Here is a 23,273-nt window from a genome sequence, read left to right as displayed (position 1 = left end):
ATAATTTTATGCTTTCTGTTTGTCCTGTCTATTCTTGTTTTATTTTCCCCCTCTCCTTTCTTTTGGATTTATTTTTCTCAATTTGTGTTTCTTTCTATAATTTTTGAAATTATTCTTTTCTTCTTTTTAGTCTTTACTCAGATTTAAAGTATGTGTACTTAAATCATTAATGTCTATAAATGATCATTACCTTTACTCACTTCCAAAACAATACAAGATCCAAGAACATTCATAATCTCCCTGTCAAATTGTGCTATGAAGTTCATTTCTATTGATCAAAGGTGAGGACAGGGGCCTCTGTGGTCACTGTGGTGTGTATATCTCAGAGCACACATTGGGCTGAGAATGAAATTTCACATGTACATACTTTAATCTTTTCAATGATAAAAAATATGTTCATTAAAAATAGCAACACAAAAATGGAAAACTACATATGGAAAAATTCAAAAAGACTTACCAAGTTAGCCACTTAAGTATTATTATATTACAATTTTAAATTACCAGGTTAGACACATATTATTAAACTGTGAGCACATGGATAGCAACAGATATTTTTGTACCAAATATAATATAGTTTGCAATAATTTGAACCTTTTTTCTACTTAACAGAACATTCATATCAATGTTTGTAGAACTGTCTCATTTATACTAGTGACTGTGAAAGTTTTATTGTAGGAATACCTTATAATTTATCTCATTATTTAATTTGATAGTTACATTGTTCCTTTTACTTCTTTAAACAAAACATCTATTGGTCACTTGAATAACTAAGAAAAGTTAGAATAATTATTTCAACAGAAGTTGAAATAAGTTATGTTGCGGGAACAGAGTTGTTATGTCATTTTCATTTCCTCTAAGGTAACTTTTAACAATGATTATGAATATTTATAATCTCAAAAAAGATATTTTTAAAAATGAGCATTTGTTACACTTGATTTAAACACAATATATCACTTGTTTACATAACAATGTTTCCACATTCATTGCTCATTTATTATTTTTGAAAAATAACAAGGCAGAGAAAAGATCATTATGGTTAATATAATTTTAAAGTTTATCTTTGGAAATAAAGAAGAGCTTCATTATACATGGAAGAATGACAAAATTAATCTATTGGGGCTGAATTACATTGCCTTTTATTTTCTTAAGTGTAAAAAGTACTTTACATATTAAATTTAGAGTAAACATCCTGTCTGATGTTGCATATGAAGAGTACTGTTTCCTTGATCCTGTTTCATTTTGACCACCTGCTAATCATCTGATCCAAGCAATCTGAATTCAACGATGGAACCCAAGGCATCAGCGCTATCCAGCCCCGGTCCTGGTCAACGTTTGCCAGAGGAATTGCATGAACTAAATACAGGTAATGCTGCTATGGCTAAGTAATCCCTTTATTTACTGAGAAAATAATATTATAAATAACTAAATCCATAGCTAACTACTTCTAGAAGAAGAGTTAAAAACCTTTTGTCCTTGTGAATGAATTTTAGATTTTCCAATGGAAGGGAATTTAAAATACAATCACTCTTTGGTAAGTAAATATTTACAATGGAGTTAGGTTTAATATTATTTGGAAAAGTGTTATTGACTTGGTGGCTGTGAATTCTCTGCTTTGCTTGCACTGAAAGAGTACATGTTGCTAAGAAAATTTGTTTCTCACACTCCTTTCATTAACATTAAATTCAACTGTAAGAAGGAGCATTTGTAGACATTTAAATTATAGGTAGTTAAACTAATTCTTAAATTTCTGTTCTTTCTGCAACTGGTATTACTTCAGATGCTATTGTCCATTACATTCTTATAATTACTATTCTAACTACTACTATGACTATTTTTATAATAATAAAACTTATTGCATGTTTATTAGTTCAAGCACCATGCTATTGACTTTATATACATTAGCTTAATCTCCACAATATATATATGGAAAAATATTAGTTATTCTTATTTTATATAAGAAACTAAGGATAAAAAAAGCTTGCCACAATTCACAAAGCAACTGCCTAACTGAGACAATTTTTAAAACTTTGTTATAAGTCTAAAATAGGGACAATTTATGTTTCTAACATGTTTTTAATTCTGTCATTATAAATATATGTATATATACATATGTGTATATATAAAATTATAATTATTTATTGCATGCATTTTTCTAACATACTTTCTAGAGTTTTGTGACGAAAGTGTAACATACACAGAAGTCAAAATTCGTGATTCTTCAAATATTCAGAAGAGAAAACTAACTAGGATTTGGAAAACAAAAGGTAAAAAATGTAAAACTCTAGACTTTTTTTTTTGCCTTCATATTTTAATGAGAAGTCGAGAGAATAAATACTGACTAATCTTTCAAATGGAAATCACCCCTCATACACTTTTAAGCTGGTCATAAGGACGCAAAGTCTAGTGTTAAGAGCAAATGGAAATGAGCAATGAACTGCTGATCCTTTTTCTCTAAATAGTCAACCATGGCTTAAAATGATGTACCAAAGCCATAGAATAAAGAATGCTTCTAGATATTTTGTGGCTTGATATTTTAGCTTTGCAAAAGTAAGTGCTCCTTGCTACAATATTTCTAAAAACAAAATGGAGGTATATCCCAGTAACTAGATTTTATCAAAACTATCACAGAGTATCTGTCAAGGTCAACAGCTAATGCAGAAGTTTTATTCTTAGTTCTGCTACAAAGATGGGGAAAAAATTGTTTAATTAAAGGAAGGTGATGAACTAAATCCCTTGCAGGATTTCTGAAGTTCTCTTTCTGATCATAAAATGTCCTTGTAGAACAACTTGTTAGTTCAACATTCCTATGTAAAAATATTCATATTTCCCTGGCTATATCCAAATCTTCAAAATAATTTTTAAAGTTTTCCTCGCAGAGTGGGAATACCAATGATGCAGCACTCCCCTGGCCTTAGATTTCATTCAAATTCTAATAGGATGAACATTCCTAGCCAAAATGCCTTCTAATCCCAACTCCTCAATCCTGTTTCCATTGATCATCATGGTGACCCACTTCTTTCTCTTTGGGCAGAATCTCCATGGTGCATTGCTACAGTGACATTTGCCTTGCTTTATTTAATCGCTCTTGCGCTAGCTGCATTTATGACAGCTAAGGGTAAGTATTTTTCAGTTTTTCATTAACTTGTTAAAAGTTACTAGAATAGAATTCTGAAGCATTTGAAATTAATTCTAAGGATTTCCTAAAGTTATTTTTCTCATTTGTTATTTTAGTTACATAAAAGTAATTTTATCAGTTCAGTTTTTGAATTATCAACAATTGCTTTGTCCCAGGTGAGCTTATCAAAAGTGTTAGTGGATAGCTGTGTATTTTGGAAAAAGTGAAAAATAATAGCAATGTTCTTTATGTTATTGTATTTTTATTGACATTAGACTTAGCAACTGTGAGATACAAGAAAACTTGAAGATATTTATAGAATTTATTATTTGGGCAGTTAAAAAGTAACTGTAAAGACATCAAGTCAGGAATTTGAAAGAAAGAAACTAATAGAAGAAATAAAATGATAATGGGAAGAGATTCATCAAAAAATGAAAAAAAAATCTTATCAGGATATTGGACCAAGTCTATATATTGCTTGAACTCAGTGTCTTAATATTAGAAAATATATTAGCTTTTAAAAAATAGATTCATAAATGGTACTAGCGGCAAACCAGAAATATGAAAATTCCTTCAAATATAGAAAGTAAGGTAATTTATGCTTACAAAGCAGAGAAAACAACAGCACAAAACATATGAAGGATAAATTTATTCAAAAGTTATAAGTAAATCTAAATCAGTAGCATATAGTATAATATATAATTTTCAGAAATAAACATAAACATTTTGTGTATAGTTTCTAACAAAGACACATGATAAATGACAATGTAGAGAAATTGAATAAATATAGCTATATTCTATAGATAAATAAATATCTATTTGCATGCACAAAGATGGTAATTTTTAAAAATGAACTTGAAAAGATCTTAATAACAAAACATGACTCCTAGACAAACTGTTTAGTAGCTAGCAAAAGATCAAAGAGTCCCATTCAAATTCATAAGGCAAGCATGTGCTATGCTATGCTTAGTTGCCCAGGCATGTCTGACTCTTTGCAACCCCGTGGACTACAAGCACACCAGGCTTTCCTGTCCTTCACTATCTTCCAGGGTCTGCTCAAATTCATATCCATTGGTCAATGATGCCATCCAACCATCTTGTCCTCTGTCATCCCCTTCTCCTCCTGCCTTCAGTCTTTCCCAGCATCAGGGTCTTTTCCAATGAGTCAGCTCTTCACATCAGGCAGCCAAAGTATTGGAGTTTCAGCTTCAGCATCAGTCCTTCCAATGAATGTTCAGGGTTGATTTCCTTTAGGATGGACTGGTTGGATCTCCTTGCAGTCCAAGGGACTCTCAAGAGTCTTCTCCAGCACCACAGTTTGAAAGCATCAATTCTTTGGTGCTCAGCCTTCTTTATGGTCCAACTCTCACATCCATACATGACTACTGGAAAAACCATAGCTTTGACTAGACAAACCTTTGTTGGCAAAGCAATGCCTCTGCTTTTTAATATGCTTCCAAGGAGCAAGCGTCTTTTAATTTTATGGCTGTAGTCACCTTCCACAGTGACCTTGGAGCCCAAGCAATTGTTTCCCCGTCTATATGCCATGAAGTGATGAGAACAGATGCCATGATCTTAGTTTTTTAATGTTGTTTTAAGCCAGATTTTTCACTTTCCTCTTTTTCTGCCATAAGGATGGTGTTATCTGCGTATCTGAGGTTTCTGATATTTCTCTCAGCAATCTTGATTCCAGCTTGTAATTTATTGAGTCCTGCATTTCACAAGATGTACTCTGCATAGGAGTTAAATAAGCAGGATGACAATATACAACCTTGACATACTCCTTTCCCAATTTTGGACCAGTCTATTGTTCTATGTTCAGTTATAACTGTTGTTTCTTGACATGCATGCAGGTTTCTAATTGCTATTATTCTTTTGGATGTGATGGGCAAAGAAATCAGTGATGTGGGAAAACCTTTTTAGATACAAATACTTGAAATTAAATACTGAAACTATCGGAGAAGGGAAATGGCAACCCACTCCAGTATACTTGCCTGGAAAATTCCATGGACAGAGGAGCCTGGTGGGCTACAGTCCAAGGGGTTGCAGAGTTGGACACGTCTGAACAAACACACACACTGACAGTATATGTAGATGATGTGTTTTCTTACCTAGAATACCAAGAAAACCTACTGAAAAAAAATTCATAATAAAGACACTTCAATAACAAGGCTTGAAACAAAGATAACAGAGTTTCATTATATACCATCTAGAGCTAACATCCAATATTCAGGTCCACATATTAAGCCTCTCACTTGATATTTCTTCTTTGATATCTTGAAAAATAGTTAGCCTACAATATATTTAAATAGACTTTCTTCCCAGCTGTTATCCTTACTGGCATCAGGGGGAAAGAATCAAATACTTTAATACTGTTGTCTCTCTTGGCAGTTGTCTAATGAGACAAGCCTAAGAATCATCTGCGTTGTTTAACTGCCACTGATTATCCCAATTCAGTGAATAAGTACACTTCTCTACAGTTGCGTTATTACCCATCTAATCTAAGCAATTCTGTCTCTCTCTCTCTCTCCCTTAGTCTAGGCTATAAACCTCCTAAAGGTCTAACTATAATTCACCCTTGTTCTCCTCCATTAAATTTCCAGAGTAACCTCTTCAAAATATAAATTTTATAAACTCACCAGACTTAGCCTATTAATACTCTAAATTCAACATAAATTTTAAAATCTTTAACATGGCATATGAGGGCCTTCCTTACTTGGTCCATGGTTTCTATCCCTGCTAGTATCACATACTTTCTCACTGTATGGGTTCCAGTCACCGGTATCTTTTAGTTCCCTAAATGACTCATAGTTAGTATTACCATGTAGCATTATAAAAACAAGGATCATTTTAATAATGAAAGTAGGTGATGCTAATAATTACTCTGTGACAACAAGCATAAATCAGGACTTCTCTGGGTAGACTGATGTTAACTATAACTTTATCTGTAATCCTTCTTGCTACAAAGGGTATGCATAGACTGTTTTGCTTTTTACCTGAAACAGCCTTTGTTCTACTTTTCTTCGAAGTAGCTAATCCTTTAGTAATCAATTAACACTATCCACTTATAATTAGGCCAGATTTCTCTGTTACAATATCTTAATAGTGATTCATTTGTTGCACCTTTCACAGCCTCACCTGTGTGATTATTTGTGTGATTATTTCCTTAAGATCTCTTTCTCCCACTAGTTGGTTTGCTTCTTTAGAAAGAACCCACATATACATTTGCTCTACATTTTAACCTTTGCTTTTGAAAACTATGTTGTCACACCAGAGGTACTTGGTGAATTTTTTATTAAATAAATTAATACACCTAATAATGCATATGGCTTATGTGAAAGAGATTGTAATACTTTTAATATTAAAAGACATAAAGACATCTAACGAGCTCAGTATATATTAAGGGTACCTTGGTGGGAAGACTAATATTGTGTAGATAATGATACAATCTAGATTTATTTAAGATTTATGTGATCCCAATATACTTGTATCTTCATGACAAGTATGTTAATTATAAATTATGTTGTTGTTGTTCAATCACTAAGTCGTGTCCGACTCTTTGTGACCTGGAGCACACTAGGCTTCCCTGTCTTTCACTGTCTCCTGGAATTTGCTCAAATTCATGTCCACTTCCCCACTCTAGTACTCTTGCCTGGAAAATCCCAAGGCAGGAGGAGCCTGGTAGGCTGCGGTCTATGTGGCCGCCAAGAGTCGGATAGGACTGAGCGACTTCACTTTCACTTTTCACTTTCATGCATTGGAGAAGGAAATGGCAACCCACTCCAGTATTCTTGCATGGAGAATCTCAGGGACGGGGGAGCCTGGTGAGCTGCCATCTATGGGGTTGCACAGAGTTGGACACGACTGAAGCGACTTAGCAGCAGCAGCATGTCCATTGAGTTGGTGATGCTATCTAACCATCTCACCTTCTGCAGCCCTCTTCTCCTTTTGCCTTCGATCTTTCCCAGAGGCAAGGTAGTTTCCAATGAGTCTGCTCTTCACATCAGATGGCCAAGTATTGGAGCTTCAGCTTTAGCATCAGTCCTTCCAATGAATATTCAAGGTTGATTTCCTTTAGGATTGACTGGTTTAAGTCCCAAAGAAGTAAAAAAATGATTAGCAAAATACATACTGAAATATATTAATAAGAACAATAGCAATCTAGTCTTTCCAAGTACCAGTCTATAAAGCTAAAGATAATTTAACATTATAGTATTGGTATAAAATAAATATATTCAAAATAAGAAAAAAGAAACAGCCTAATCATAAAATCATATGAATATGTGTACCTATGGTATAGATATATTTAGCATTTTAGTTGCTTGTTTTTTAATCTACATCCTGGCTTAAGTGATATTCAATCCTTACTATACGTTTGCCTTTTCTGTTGCAATTTTCTCTTCTCTGTAGACACTTTTTTTTCCATTTACAGAAAACCCTTTAACATTCTTTTAGGGTAAGTTTAGTGCTGCTGAATTCTTTTAGTTTTTGTTTGCCTAAAATGTCTTTATCTCTCCTGCTTCACTCAATGATAATCCTGCTGAATATGGTATTCTAGGTTGCAGGGTTTTCCCATTCAGAACTTTGACTATATCACCCCATTCCCTTCTGGATAATTATGCAAAGAAATAAGCTCATAGCCTCATGGCTGTCCCCTTGTGAGTGACTCTTTGTTTTTTCCTGCCTTTAGACTCCTCTATCTTTAAATTTCACCGTTTTAATTGTGACATGTCTTAGTATAGGTCTGTTTGGTTTCATCTTATTTGAGACCCTCTGTGCTTTGTGTACCTGGATATCTGTTTCCTTCAAGTTCAGGAAATGTTCAGTCATATTTTCTCCAAATACATTAAAAAATCTTTTTTTATTGGAGCATAGTTGCTTTACATTGTGATGTCAGTTTCTGTTCTACAGTAAATTGGTTATATGTACACACATATCCACTCATTTTTAGATTTCCTTCCCATTTAGGTCACCACAGAACATTGTGCTAAACAGTAGGTTCCCATTTGTTATCTATTTTATACATAGTAGTGTATATATGTCAATCCTAACTCCCACCTTCGTTCTACTCCTCCACCCCTTTCCCCTGGGTAACCGTAAGTTTAGTGTCTGCATCTGTGACTCTGTTTCTGCTTTGCCAATAAGTTCCTCTGTACCATTTTTCTATATATCACACATATGCATTAATTTACAGTATTTGTTTCTCTCTTTCCAACTGATTTCACTTTGTATGATAGTCCATCCACATTTCTGCAAAAGGAACTATTTTGTGCCTTTTTATGGCAGAGTATTATTCCATCGCATATATGTGTGATATTTTCTTTATTCATTCCTCTGCAGATGGACATTTATGTTGCTTCTATGTCTTGCTTATTGAAATAGTGCCTCAATGAACGTAGGGGTGCATGAGTGAACGTTGCTTAGTTGTGTCCAACTCTTTGCCACACCATGGGTTGTAGCCCACCAGTTTCCTCTGCCCATGGAATTTTCCAGGCAATAATACTGGAGCGAGTAGCCATTCCCTTCTCTAGGGGATCTTCCTGACCCAGGGATTGAATCCAGGTCTCTGGCATTGCAGGTAGATTCTTTACCAACTGAGCCACCAGGGAAGCCCCATAGGGGTGCATACATCCTTTCAAATTATGGTTCTCTCCAGATATATGCCCAAGAGTGGGATTGAGGGGTCATATGGAAGCTGTATTCTTAATTTTTTTAAGGAAACTCCATACTGTTCTCCATAGTGGCTATACAAATTTACATTCCTACCAACAGTTGAGGAGGGTTCCCTTCTCTTTAAATACATTTTTGATCTCCTTCTCTCTCTTCTCCTTCTGGAACCCCTATTATGTATAGTTGGCATGTTTTATATTATCCCATAGATCTTGCATGTTGTTTTTATTTATTGTTTGTTTGTCTTTCTGTCTGCTATTCTGACTGGAATTTTAAATTTCAGATCACTTAGGCATTCTTCTGAGTCATTTAGTCTGCTAGTCATTGCTTCTAGAGTGCTTTTTAATCTCAGAAATTGAATTATCTATCTTTGATTGGGTCTTCTTTATACTTTCTAGTTTCTTGTTAAAATGACCTATGATCAATTCTCTTCCCTAATTCAGTTAGAATTTTTATTAGTAATATTTTAAATTCATTATCTAGTAGGCTGATTACTTCTGTTTCATTATTCAATTTTCAGGGATTTTCTCTGCTCTTTCAATTGGCAGTAGTTCCTTTGCCTTTTCATTTTACTTAACTTTCTCTGTCTCCATATGAGTTTAGGCGAAACTGTTACCTATTGTGTTCTTAGGCAGTGAGCTGTGTGGGAGCATCCTCATGCAGACCGAGTGCCCTCCCATTTGGTGGGAGAAGTGGATTTGATGTGGATGCATCTTTCCTCAAGTCACATCTTTCCTCAAGGTGTGCTGGCCGCCATCACCTTGGTAGGAGGTGTGGTGGTGATGGAGTAGCTAGAGGCTGATTAGGGTGAGAGATGGGACTTCCTCTCTGCTCAGTGTTCATAGTCGCCATGTTGGAACAGAGTTTGCTTCCAAGTTGCTAGAGCAAGTCTTGAGGGTCGCGCTCCAGCTGGTTCTGTTTCCTTTGGGTGTTTTTCCTTTTCCCCACACTGGGGACTTTGCCCCAAAGGCAGGGAGTACTGAAGGAAATGAGGCTGGCGTACTTACAGATGTCTGATGTGCTGACGGTGTAGGCATCTATGGCTTCACTCAAACATAGCCTAAGGTCATACCTTTTCCCTTGCCGTGGTCATCCCAGATCTAGTGCTAGTTTATGGCATGGGATAGCAGGGGTTGGAGTGTTTGCTTACCTGGCACTGTGGAGTGTGGTGTGGTGATTGTGGGAAATCAAGCAGTTGTGTTGCTATCAGAAGTCTGGGCTGCTTTAGGGGTGCTGTTTGAGTCACCAACAGTGACCACCACTGCCCCACCTGGACCACACCCTGGACCCTGTGTTGCCTCTGTGTCCCCTGATCAAGCCTTTTCCTAGGTCCTGGCTACTCGATCTAGCGTCAAGCTGTAGCATGCAGTGAGTGAGGAATCTAGGAGTACAGTGAGGCAGCAGCTGCTACATGAGACCTCTTTCTGCTTTGTTTGAAGGCACTTGGCAGGCAAACCAGCATCTGCCTTACGAGTGGAGTTGAAGCTTCTTCAGCCCCTCTCTCCATCCCAAATCTTCTCCAACAAGCCTAGGGGCTTACATCCTCCATGTAGGACCCCTGGACTGGGACGCTGGACTGTGGCACAACCCTCTCACGTCCCAGGGCGAGTGTTCACGTATACAACCTCCCATTTGCTCCTAGTCTCCTCCCAAGGATACAGGTTCTGCTTTGTTTCCAGTCTTACCCAATTACATGTGTATCATTCTTACAATCTTGGTTGTATAGGAGCACTTCTGCCAGTTTCCAGTTCATTTTCCATGACAATTACTCCACAGGTAGTTGCATTTTTGGTGTGTGTGTAGGAGGTGGTGAATTCCATGTCTTCTTACTCTGCCTTTCTGAGCCTCTTCTAGTACATTTATTCTTATGAGTCCAGCAATGCATTTGAGATTCAAGCTGCAGTAATATGGTCAAGAGAATTCAACGTCTTCCTCATATCAGCCTGAACTTGGCTGATTGAAACTTTTTGTCCAACAAGTTACACGATCTTGTAGTTGGACTAGGATCAGATCTTTAAAAAGTAGTCAAGCAGAAAGATTTTCTTTACAATTAGTGTGAAGTCTCCAAAATATCTTAGAAGTAACCATAGGCCATTCAGACTAAATAAAATAAATTCAAGCTAGGAGCGTTCCAGTCACTCTATTTTTTTGAAATCAAGTTTAGCCAACGAGAGGGACAGATTCTCCAAAACAAAACAAAATACATCATGTGAAATGATGTGGGTTAAAGGTTTCATATTTGAAAATAGAAATATAGATGTTAAGAAAAATGGCACAATTAGAAATTGTTTATTTTAATGAGCTTGAAATTTAAAATATAAATAATTGATAGCTTGAAGATCTTTGAAAGGGTAGCATTAGTAAAGCTGTGTAATGGGGGTGTTAATTCTAGAAGCATCTTGAGAAAAATAGTGGATAGTGATAGAGAGTTTGTAGAATATTATAAAAGTTCCACATAACGAAAATTTGAATGGGGAAAAGGTTATGGTGCTGTGAAAAAGTAAATAGATATGTGAAGCACTGTAGTAATAGAATAAACAGTACTTTGTGACTGACTTGATGTGTGCTATGCCAAAGGCATTTGCTTCAGAGGCAACTTTGGTCATTAAGTCATAATTGGGTTTACTAACTGCTTAGAATAGCATCAATCAGATGTCGAAATCTGCAATGATTAAAGCATCGGTCATTACCTCATGAATGTCTGCTAAGAAAAATGTTTTATATTTAATGTCAATTATTTGCAAGTGATAATTCCAATTTATTCTGTAGCTAATCATTTAAAAAATCAATGAATAAATTGTATTCAAACTTTTCTGAATTTCTATTTTATTTGCATTCTCAAAAGTTTAAAAGTGATAAATCTTAAAATGTATTTTCATTTGTAAATTTTACAAATTCCAGTTAATTGCCTAGAAGACATTCTGAATACACAGCAAAACAATACATCAATTGTGACTGGATATTGCAACACAATATAGCAAAACAGAGGTAAGTATTGAATTGCAATGAGAATCTTGTTAACAATGTAAGTTGTTTAAATTTAGATGCATATATGCAATTAATAAATACAAAATCAAAGTTAGTAACTATGGCTCACTTTTCAGAAAAATTCTTAAGTATCATGGGCTTCTCTTGAAGTTAGGGAGGATAATTAAAAACAATAATACAAAAATTATGATACACAGAGTTAGTATGGGTGACAAAGTTATCCTCATGGATGCATTTTTTGTTGTCAAGGTAACTGGTTCTTCTCTGAAGAAAATTGATATCTTATTTCTGCTGAAAATAAGATCTTGGCAGCAAGGAAATTGTCCTGAAGCAATGAGCTCCAGTCTTCTCAAGACATATAACAAAGAAGAATTGGAAATGTATGGCACAATAATCCTTCTTACATTTTCTTTTTTTTTTTTTTGTTTTTTGTTTTTTACATTTTCTTACGCAGAAGATAATTATAGAGACATTTTAACATTTTGTGTTCATTCAAGTATGCTAAACTCAACATATTGTAATAATTGGAGATCTCTTAATCAAACCCAAATATCAAAATATGGGCTTAAATGGTTATGTGATTTTTAAATTTTAAATATATTTGTACATAGAAGCAAATATATTTTAAATATATTTGTACATAGAAGCTAATATACTAAAATTTCAGACCCTGCTAAATAAATGAGAGGAAGCCACATAGCACATATACACTAAAGAGCATTTAGTCACAATCAGCACTTAAAAAATACCTTATATGTATTGATTACTTCTAATGTTCCCAATACTACTTCAATGTATCACATATTAGATCATGTACTGCCCCAATAATTCCTACGAAACTGTACTATTTTTTTAAACTGTACTATTTTTATGGCTGTCATATTAACAAAGAAACTGAGACCAAGAAAGAATGAGGAATTTTCCAAAGTTGTATAGATAGTAAAAAATAGAAACATAATTTAAGCCAAAATAGGTTTACTCTAGAGATTACACATGGAACCATTATGCTATGCTGACCTCAGAACAAGAAGTCATGTCAGATCAAGTTGTAAAAATATTGCTTCTTCAGAAATAGTGAGGGCTGCAGATTGACATTTTCCCCACCCACCTATATCTTTCAGAGAGAAACAAATGAGAAAAATAACTTTCAAGAATGAAATATTATACTGGCTCTTTATAAAGAGTATTTTATGAATGTTTTATACTAATCATTCTCTGGAATATGGAAAAAAGAGACTAATAGAAGTGATATTTTTTACCTTAGTAGACTCCAACGAGCTTAAAGAATATAGATCTGCTTTAATTTTAGTTCTCATCTACTATGTGACTGTATATTATTTCTTTTTTTATTGCATTCAAGTTCTGTTATTGCCTTTAATAAAGACTTCAGTCTATAGCATGATGATAAGTTGATGGCATATATGCTGACAATTTCCATATGATGCCCTTGGGAGACACACTTCATAATTACAGCATTCCTCCCTGCCAAGGCTGGCCTCTGCTCTAAATAGTTCCTGACAATCTTTCCCAGTTGCATTGCTTCCATCTCAATCACATAAAATGGTCTAAATTAAACTTGTATATACAGATCATTGGGCTTCCCGAGGCTCAATGATAAAGAATCTACCTGCCAATGCAGGAGACATAAGGAGACATAAGTTTGATCCCTGGGTTGGGAAGATGCCCTGCAGAAGAAAAGACAACCCACTCCAGTACGCTTGCCTGAAAAATTCTATGGACAGAGTCTGATGGGCTACAGTCTAAAGAGTTGCAAAGAGTCAGACACCACTGAGTGACTGAACATGCATACATATCAATAGTGAACTCGTTCCTCTTTCAGGAAAACAATTTTTAAACTGTATATACAAAGTAACACGTTTGTTAAAGCAGAATGTCTCCTAATGATCTCTTACCTCAAAATGTGATTTTGTAAATACAGGCTACCCATAACTTACAGTGGAATAGCTAATGTCTGTGAATATTCCAAAATTGATAGAAGACATCAAACTACATAATGCCAAAGCATTCTGAATTCCTGTCGGGTGAACAAAATAAAAACAATGTTATGTATATCATGTTTAATTGCTGAAAACCAAAGATAAATGGAAGCTGAAAGCCAGGTAGTAAAATACAGAATTTATATATTTGTATATTTATTTGTTAATGCTTTTTTTTGTCTTTATTGAGTTTGTCACAACATTGCTTCTGTTTTCTGTTGTGGTTTTATTGCCCACGAGGCACACAGGATCTTAGCTCCTGACCAGGGATTAAACCCACATCCTCTGCATTGTAAAGTCAAGTCTTAACCACAGGACAACCAGGGAAGTCCAGAATTTACTTTTAAAGAAGTAATTAGTAGCTAATCTATAAAAAGGAAAAAGAATGCATGGAAGTATTAAAAGACAATTGTTATACAAAACTCTATCCCCAGAGAAAAGATAATTATATGAGAATCATATGAAGATATACTTATATTACATAGGTGAAACAAAGATAATTTAAGATAGATAGAGAAAAATTGTCATTACCTTAGGTCTATGCTAAGGATACACTATAATGTCCTTTAGATGTTAGAAAATAATCCCAAATGGAACTTCTAAGATTCAGGATAAAGGGCAATGAAATAGGTAAATGTAGGTGTAAATCTAAATGAATAGTGATTATACAAAACCATAATATTAGTGTCTATAGTTTAAAATGGCATAAGCTTGAACTACACTGTAAATGTTGCATTTAAATTAAAAGGAGGATATGGAGTTAAAAGGACCTAAGACTATGGCCCAGAGAGTAGAGAATCTGCCTGCGACATGCAGGTTAAATCTCTAGGTCAGGAAGATCCCCTGGAAATATTGCTCAGGTAATCCTATGGACAGAGGAGACTGGGGAACTACAGTCCACGTGATCACAAAAGAGCTGGACGTGACTTAGCAAAAACAACAACAAGGTTATTAAAATGTCTAAGAAGGAGTAAAGGAAGTATTTATCTTGGGCATTACTAGGTCAAGAATGCATGTTGAATTTTTAGTTACTTAGAGTAACTGCTAAAATAATAAAATATTATGCAGTTATGAAGCTAATGAAGGAATTAATTATTGGAATGATAATAGTTTACTGGATAATTCTTTTCCCTTAATTTATTTATTTGTTTATTCATGTTTGGCTGTGCTAGGTCTTCCTTGCTGAGTGCAGGCTCTGAAGCAGAGGCTCATTAGTTAATGGCACACAGGTCGAGCTGTCCTGCATGTGGAATCTTCCCAGGCCAGTGACTAAATCAGCGTCCCCCACATTGGCAGGCAGATTCTTAACCATTGGACTGCCAGGGAAGTCCAAACAGCTAATTCTTAATTAACAGATAATACTCCACGAAATCAATGAAGCAGAAGATTTCATATCAGAATCATTCTTAGACAATCAATCTGACGGTTGCAGGAGTTAAAGCAAGAATTTCAGCCTTATCCTTTCTGGGTATCCAGGGGCCCATAAAGTATTGAGGGTGGATATTGGAGTATGAGAATGAATAATTCTAATCTCAGGAACGGAAGCAAGCTCAAATGCCTCCAAGTCAGAGTTTTCTTGTATTCTCCTTTTCCTATCAACTACTTTCACTTGCAAACTAATTTTATTTACTTCTGTCAGTTGTTTCTTTATTTAAAAACTACTTCAGCTCCCTTGACTTCTTCACAGTTCTTAACAGATTCATGTATCTCAGATGAATATATATAGTTTAGTAGCCCATAATGTAATTTTCTCAGCCTCTTTTTCTCGAAAAAGAACCATGTGGTTTTGTGTGAGGAAGCCACACTAAGAACTTCATCTTTGTGTAATCTAACTCCCCATTTATTTCAGTTTCAAGTAATGGCCTAAAATAAATTTGCAAAGTCCTTTTGCTCTATCTCTCCCCCTTAACATGTGTTTCTGTAAGAACTAGTTTATTATCTTCATGAGGAACTGATGGTAACTGATTCTTCAAATCAATTTAATAGCTGAGGCACCAAATATACTTATTATCTTAATTTCTACTTTCAGTGAGTTTTCTTCACTAGGATTTTACAGTCCCCAGATATAATTCCCATGATTGTCTTATTACTGACTACTCTAGATAGAATGCCTCATCATTGTTCTCTCAAGAGAAAATGTGTGTATCTCACCCTGTTTGTTGAAAAGAGTATGCTCCACTTCCAAAAGGCCATTATCATGGGAAACAGTAGTTTATGTTGCATGTTGATAATAGTAATAAATATGGCAGACACTGCAGGTAAAAGCTGCAGGACTCTACAGACCTATATACACCTGGAGCAAGAGGTTAGAGGGAGAGACATACAACAGATCATCTAAAGGCTCTGAGGACAAGCTGGGAAGTTAGGACATTTAAAAGCAGCCATATAGAAAAGGGAATAAAAATCTGCACAGAGACTCAGGTGAGATGCAAGTTCAACAAGGCCTAAGAACCCTGTTTGAGAAAAGCATGTTAGGAACTTGTTCAGAAATCAGTGATCTTTAAAAGATGGCTGCTCTCCTCTACAGATCCTGGACTTAAGCTGCAACATACAGCTCTTTAAGGATACCTGGCATCGCCTTAGAAATTTATTTTTCACAGCATTGGTGAAAGGTATGTCTTCTAGATCACTTCCCGTATGTGGGTGAGAGGGTCTTGAATGACAAATCCAATTTAATGTCCTTATCCCCTAAAGTCATTGAATTCCTTCCTCTATATTAAACCAAGGCAGGCCCAGCATTCACGCTCACTCAGCATGGACTGTTTGTCAAATCTTTGTGTTATACACTTAAAACTAGTATATCATATGCCAATTGTATCTCAGTGTAAACAAGACCTGTTGAAACTAATAAACTAAATCAGCAAAGTTATAGGATACAAATCAACACCCAAAAATCAACTGCATTTCTATACACTAAAAATTAGCTAGTGAATTATGAAAAAATTAAACAATCCCATTTATAACAGCATCAAAAAATAATAAAACACTTAGTGATAAATTTAACCAAGGAGGTGAAAACCTTGTACACTGACAACAAATCACTGATGGAAGAAATTAAAGAAGACACAAATGAATGGAAAGACAATCTATGTTTATGGATTGGAAGATTTAATATTATGGAAATGTCCAAATATTGGGCTCCCCAGGTGGCACTAATGGTAAAAAACCCACCTGTCAAGGTAGACATGGGTTCAATATCTGGGTCGGGAAGATGCCCTGGAGAGAAGGGAATGGCAACCCACTCTGGAATTCTTACCTGAAGAATCTACATGGACAGAGGAGCCTGGCAGGCTTTAGGCCATATAGGGTCACGAAAGAGTCGGACACTACTGAAGCAACTTAGCATGCACACACAGATGTTCATATTATCCAAAGTGATCTGCAGATACAATGCAATTTCTATCAAAACCCAAATGGCCTTTTTTTTAACAAGAAAATAAATAAAACCAATACTAAAATATGCATAGAACTGCAAGAGATCCCGAATAATCTAAGCAATTTTGAGCAAGAACCAAGCTGAGGGTATCACACTCTGATTTCAAAACATATTACAAGGCTATAGTAGTCAAAATAATATGATACTGGCATATGCAACAACACAGATAAGCTTGGAAGACATGATAAGAGAAAGAAGCCAGACAGAAGAACAAATACACATGATTCCACTTATATGAGGTAATGAAAAGAGTCAGATTCATAGAAACAGAGAACAGAATAATGATTACCAGGGACTGAGAGTGGAGGAAATGGGGAGCTGCTGTTCAATCAGTATAAAATTTTAGTTTTGCGATACAAATATGTTCTAGAAATCTATTGTAGAGCATTGTCACTATACTTTAAAATTTTTTAAGAGGGTAGATATCATGTTGTGTTCTTATCACAGTAAAAACAAATAAAATAAAAATGTTCAGAGTGGTTAAAAAAAGAAAAGTTACTACACCCTATATTGTGATGAACTGAATTTCTATTACTATAGTTCTGTATGCTTAGAATGTATGGAGAAGAGAGGAAAAATCACATGCATACTACCGAAATTCTGACTCCAAAATAGTGTCCACTTTGTCACTATCTATTTCTGTCACCCCTTCAGAAAAAGTGACTTCAGAAAACAGATTTTATCCGTTCTTTTTACTTCTGTTAAGTGACACACCCTTAACCATATCTAAACCATTGCAGATTTTTTTTTTTTGTATTATCTCTTCAATGAATGAATGCATGCATGAATGTACAAATGGAACCTGAAGAGGAATAGCACTCTAAAATTGAATAACTTTTAAGACCCAACTAAGATCTTGGGGAGTGGGAAGAAGAGAGGGAGAGGGGATTAAATGATACAAATTACTATATATAAAATAAATAGGCTACAAGGATATATTGTACAGCACAGGGAATATAGCTGATATTTTATAATAACTATAAATGAAATATAACCTTTAAAATTGTGACTCACTATGCCTGTTGGAGGTCAGCAACCACCCTGAAACCTATATAACATTTTAAATCAACTATACCTCAATGAAAAAATAAATGCATAAAATGTATTTTTATAAAAGAGGAAGAAAAGAATCAACTATGAACAGGTTCAACACCAATATGAGTTATTGTTACTGTTAAATCGCTGTCATGTCCAACTCTTTACAAACTCGTGAAATGCAGCACGCCAGGCTTCCCTATCCTTCACCATCTCCCAGAATTTGCTCACACTCACGTCCATTGAGTTGGTGATGCCATCCAATCATTTCATCCTCTGTCGCCCTGTTCTCCTCTTGCCTTCAATCTTTCCCAGTATCTTTTCCAATGAGTTGGCTCTTCGCCATCAGGTGGCCAAAGTGCTGGAGCTTCGGCTTCAGCATCAGTCCTTCCAATGAATAGTCAGGATTGATTTCTCATAGGATTGACTACTATGTAGGGAAGGAAAACTGAGTTGAATAGATTTATTTAAAGATGATTATAACCTTTCCAACTTATCCACTGAGTGGGGTAATCTAATGAGAAAAAGTACAGAGTATCTAGAAAAGTAGCACCACAAAGCTAAATGATATGACAACAGAATGGCAAGCTATTTAGCATTCAAATCTAATTTTTTTAACTTTTTATTTTGTATTGGAGTATAACCAATTAACAATGTTGTGATAGTTTCAGGTAAACAGTGAAGGGACTCAGTCATACACATACACGTTCTCCCCCCAAATTCCCTCCCATCCAGGCTACCACAAAACATTAAGCAGAATTTCCTGTGCTATACAGTAGGTCCCTGTTGGTTATCTGCTGGAGTTTGAGATGGACAAATCTAATTTTAATTGATCCAAATTGGGTGGACATTCTCTTCCTTTCTTTCTTCAACCTGCTGAACAAGAGATGTCAAATGTCAGTTGTTTCGAGTACCTGATTCTGTTAAGTGTTAGATCTATAAACTTGAATAAGATTCACAATCCCTAAAAGATTCATTCTCATCATCTGAAAAAATGCAAAACTAAACTGAATAGAAATATGTCCTGAGAAGAGTTCAATGTATAAACATATAAAAGTATTAACATATACCTAGCAACTATTAATAATAATAATAATTAGAAAAAAAAATGTATGTTGGGGCTCACAGGACAGAGGGTGATATTTAGAATAAGTTTGGAAATTAAATTTTAACTAAAGAATCTGGACCCTGATGTGGCACAGTGCCGAAATTTTCATAAATGCTACAAACATGGTCATCACGTATCAATCAACCTGTCTTCTTTGTTCACACCTTTATGCATCAGTTGAACATGCTCTATCAGTTCAATAGTTCATACATGTGTGGCTGAAACATCACACTGTACAGTACAGAATATTTCCAACCACAGACTTGTTGCTGCTCGAAACAGCAGTTAACACTTACACTAGTCTTGATGTGACCATACAGTTCTGGGGAAGAGTTGGAAGGGCGTGGAAAATGTGAAAGCAGCATGGTTAATTAAAAGAACAAGCAGCTGCTGCAAAATATATTAAGAGTCAAAGCAGTGTACCTGGCCAAGGAATAGAAGATGAAGTTTAAGGAAAGAAAGAGACCAAAAGTGAGGTATACAACCCTGGATGTGCGTGATCACTGTCACTTTAACATTATTGTTTGTGTTGTTCTCAGTCAGGCAAGTGTGATCACAGGAAATCACACTAGCTTCAGAATCATGACAGCCTTTACCCACTAAAAGAGGAGGATGGAAGAATAAATATCCAAACAAAGGAAAAAAATAAATAAGTAAAGATTGTGATCATAAAGCATTGACTGGCCTGTGGATACTCTAGCCACATTTTACATGAGATCTATTTTAACCTGAAAATTCATTTTAATATAATAGAATGCATAGAGGTAGCATATTCTGTAGATGGAAATACTGGAAAATAAAGACACATCAGGAACACCTAAATTGCCATGGGGAAGGGTCTCAATAATACCAAACAAAAGTTATTCTGGTTGCTATTAAATAAGATTTTTATAAATATTTACCTTAGTGAAAAACTTTATTGTCTATCTCAATTTCCTCAGCACCACTGAAAAGTGATTGAACTCAATGGAAAGTTTTCAGAACAGGCAACTCACACTGGGAGAAAAGAAAGCTATCATATGACAAAAATTATTCCTGAGAAAAAAAGTGAATCACACAACCATGGTTTTACAGGATATATTAAAAGAATCAACCTATTCTTAGAAGTAAGACTGTGTAGTTAAATGTCAATTTTAGCAAGAATACAACCTAAAATTTAAAGCTTATTTTACAAATAGAAGTCAAATTTCTAAATTAAAAATATGTTATTTTAATCCAGAGTGACATGAGACATAGCCAACATGAACCACATATAACATCCAACAGAGTTAGAAAATAAAGACAAATCAAATGACAAATAGTGATTGTTCTTTTATAGACAGTGCTTTCTCATCATTTCTCTAAAGAAAGTATAATGTGTAAAGTCCATGATCATATGTAAAGCCTGTGAAGAGCAAGGAATTTTAAGATTAAAACTTTTTATTAACAAGCATTATATATGAATATATATATATATGAATTAGTTCCCAGTGAGGTCATTTAAAAATCAAGCATAATAATATTTGTTCAGCAAAATGTAAAATGGGAAATCTATAATTAGCATAGTTCAGGCCCTGGAGCCAAACAGGTGAAAATGTTTTACTTTTCAGAGATATGGATTTTGGTATTGTGGATAAGGGATAAGACATTTGTATCTCTCGTGTCAGTATATCAAATAAAGTATTCTCAATTCTTTCTTTGCAAAACATGTTTCCATTACCACCACCCCCACCCCACCATTCCTGAACCCTTCTACACATGGTTCCATATTGATAATTTATCTTAGTGATCTTAGCCATGTGTCACAATAAAGAAGCTGACATACAGATTAGATAAGATAGGTTCAATGAATCTCCACAAAATAACTGTGTTAACAAGTCATACTTCTGATTTGGTACAAGAAATATCTCCCCCAAAACACTGTGGTCCTTTGTCCTTGGGAGACCTGCTTTCTTCCAGCCTGTATCAGTCACTACCCTTTTTGTCCGCCTCCACTTTCCCCTGCTCTGCTCCTAATTCAGGTGCTGGTTCCCACAAAATATATGTCACAGTTTTCATGCCCACCAGCTTCCAGTCCGATTCAGTCAATGGGAGCAACTGGCTTGACATTTGAAAGGTAGGAAGTGGGGAGAAGCCTGGTCTTCTCGCATCTCTGTCTCTGCTTCAGGCTACATCTCCCACCATGGTTACACCAAATGGACTTAATTCCTACCATACAGCAACTGCCTCCGCTTCCCAGCCTCCACCAGACACCTTCCCACCGACTGGAACTGTGGTCCCGGTTCCCTCTAAGTGGCTTTGGAGACCCACCTGCTCCTTCATCTCCTCCAACCCTGGGAATGGTCCCCACTTTCTGGTTTGCTCATCTCTGGGCTGTCTTCTTTCTCCCTGTTTGTCTTTTCAGATCTATAACTGCTTTGGAAATATTTTCCTGTATTAAATTCCCTGCATTTAATGATCTGGCCTGGGCTTAGTGTACCTGACTGGACCCTCACTAGTGCTGTTCTCTTCTTCAAATAAGATCCAAACTAATTGACACATTCTTGCTTGCCTGACTAGTCCTCCAGTCTCATTTCCTAACCCTCTTCTCTTCATTCACTCACCTCTGGTCACAACACCTTCTTGCTGTTCCTCAAATAAACCATGCCATCTTGTATCTGAAAGCCTTTGCACTGTTTGCGTGGCTCCTCCCCAAAGTGTTTTGGAGGCTTGCTCCTTCATTTCATTTATATTTAGTGCAGGTTTTATTCCTAGAAAATCCTCATGGAGCCCTGTACCTATAGTTGTCCTTACTTGGGCAGTGAACTTGCACTGATTTATTTTCCAATCATGATCATCCTTTCAGATCAGACATCCTGCATCCCACACCTTCTGTTTGAGCTCTATATTTAAATATATATATATTTATGTGTTTATTTGCCTGTATCAGGTCTTATTTGCAGCATAAGTCATCTTTGTTATATCATGCAGGGTCTTTGATCATGGTGCACCAGCTCTCTAGCTGTGGCACACACACTCCAGAGTGTGCAGACTCAGGAACGCCATGGTATGTAGGCCCTTTGCTCCCTGACCAGAGACTGATCCCAGCCGCCTGCATTGCAAGACCCTCAGGGAAGTCTGGTTGAGCTCTATATTTGATAAGACAATATCCTCATATAGTTGGAGAAGAGAATGGCAACCCAGTCCTGTATTCTTGCCTGGAAAATCCCATGGACAGAGGAGCCCTAACAGGCTACAGTCCATGGGATCACGAAGAGTCTGACACAGCTGAGCGACTGAGCACATTCTTATATAGTATCTATATTTGTTTGCTATTGCTACAGCAATGAATCACTACAATCTTAGTAAGTAAATGAAAACAACAGAAATTTATTCTCCTATAGTTTTGGAGGCTAGAAACCTAAATGAGGGCCAGTGTTAAGATTTCATCAGGACTGGTTTCATCTGCAAGCTTCAAGTCTCATCCTTGTCTCACCCAGCTTTTGTGGCTGCCAGCATTTCTTGAACTGTGGCCACATCACTCTAGTCTCTGTTTCTGCAGCCATATCACTTTACCCCCTCTCACTGATCACCTGTCAAGGCACACTCTGCTTCTATGCTGAAAGGACACTTGTGATTACGTTTAGGACACACCTGGATAATTGAAAATAATCCTCCTATCTCAGGATTCTTAATTTGCAAGCTTAGACGTGTGGGAACATGGACATTAGTGTTATCAGTTGGGCATACATTATCACAAGTAACAGAATTAGCTTCAAAATCATGATTGCTCTTTTATTTGGAAGAGGAAAGAAGGAGGAAGAAGAGACAGAAAAAAAATGTGAAATAATATGAGGCTGGAAAAGACTTTAATGAAAGTTAGAATTACATGAGGATGGAGAAATCATTAACACAAGTCATACATGTGATGATGCAAATATTACAATCATATTCTAAATGATATAT

At 35.8% G+C, this 23,273-nt stretch overlaps 1 protein-coding gene across 1 annotated transcript; it reads left to right on the top strand.

The window, feature by feature from the left end:
• Nucleotides 1-1,227: 1,227 nt before the first annotated feature.
• LOC139033948 (uncharacterized) lies at nt 1,228-12,386 on the top strand. Its single transcript, XM_070464009.1, has 5 exons — nt 1,228-1,363; nt 2,169-2,264; nt 3,032-3,115; nt 11,687-11,773; nt 12,023-12,386. The coding sequence occupies exons 1-4, from the start codon at nt 1,285-1,287 to the stop codon at nt 11,761-11,763; spliced, it is 336 nt and encodes a 111-aa protein (XP_070320110.1). The 5' UTR covers nt 1,228-1,284; the 3' UTR covers nt 11,764-11,773; nt 12,023-12,386.
• Nucleotides 12,387-23,273: the final 10,887 nt, after the last annotated feature.

Source organism: Odocoileus virginianus, unplaced genomic scaffold (genome assembly GCF_023699985.2).
Source record: "Odocoileus virginianus isolate 20LAN1187 ecotype Illinois unplaced genomic scaffold, Ovbor_1.2 Unplaced_Contig_11, whole genome shotgun sequence".
Classification (NCBI taxonomy): Eukaryota; Metazoa; Chordata; class Mammalia; order Artiodactyla; family Cervidae; genus Odocoileus; species Odocoileus virginianus.
The sequence above is the reverse complement of the archived record's forward strand: the minus strand, read 5'-3'. Positions and strand labels throughout refer to the sequence as shown.

Excerpts from the sequence above, each read along its gene's own strand:
- LOC139033948 (XM_070464009.1), top strand. The coding sequence starts at position 1,285 with ATGGAACCCAAGGCATCAGCGCTATCCAGCCCCGGTCCTGGTCAACGT. Across the intron at positions 1,364-2,168 it reads ATTGCATGAACTAAATACAG|AGTTTTGTGACGAAAGTGTA; the intron begins GTAATGCTGCTA and ends CATACTTTCTAG. Across the intron at positions 3,116-11,686 it reads TGCATTTATGACAGCTAAGG|TTAATTGCCTAGAAGACATT; the intron begins GTAAGTATTTTT and ends TACAAATTCCAG.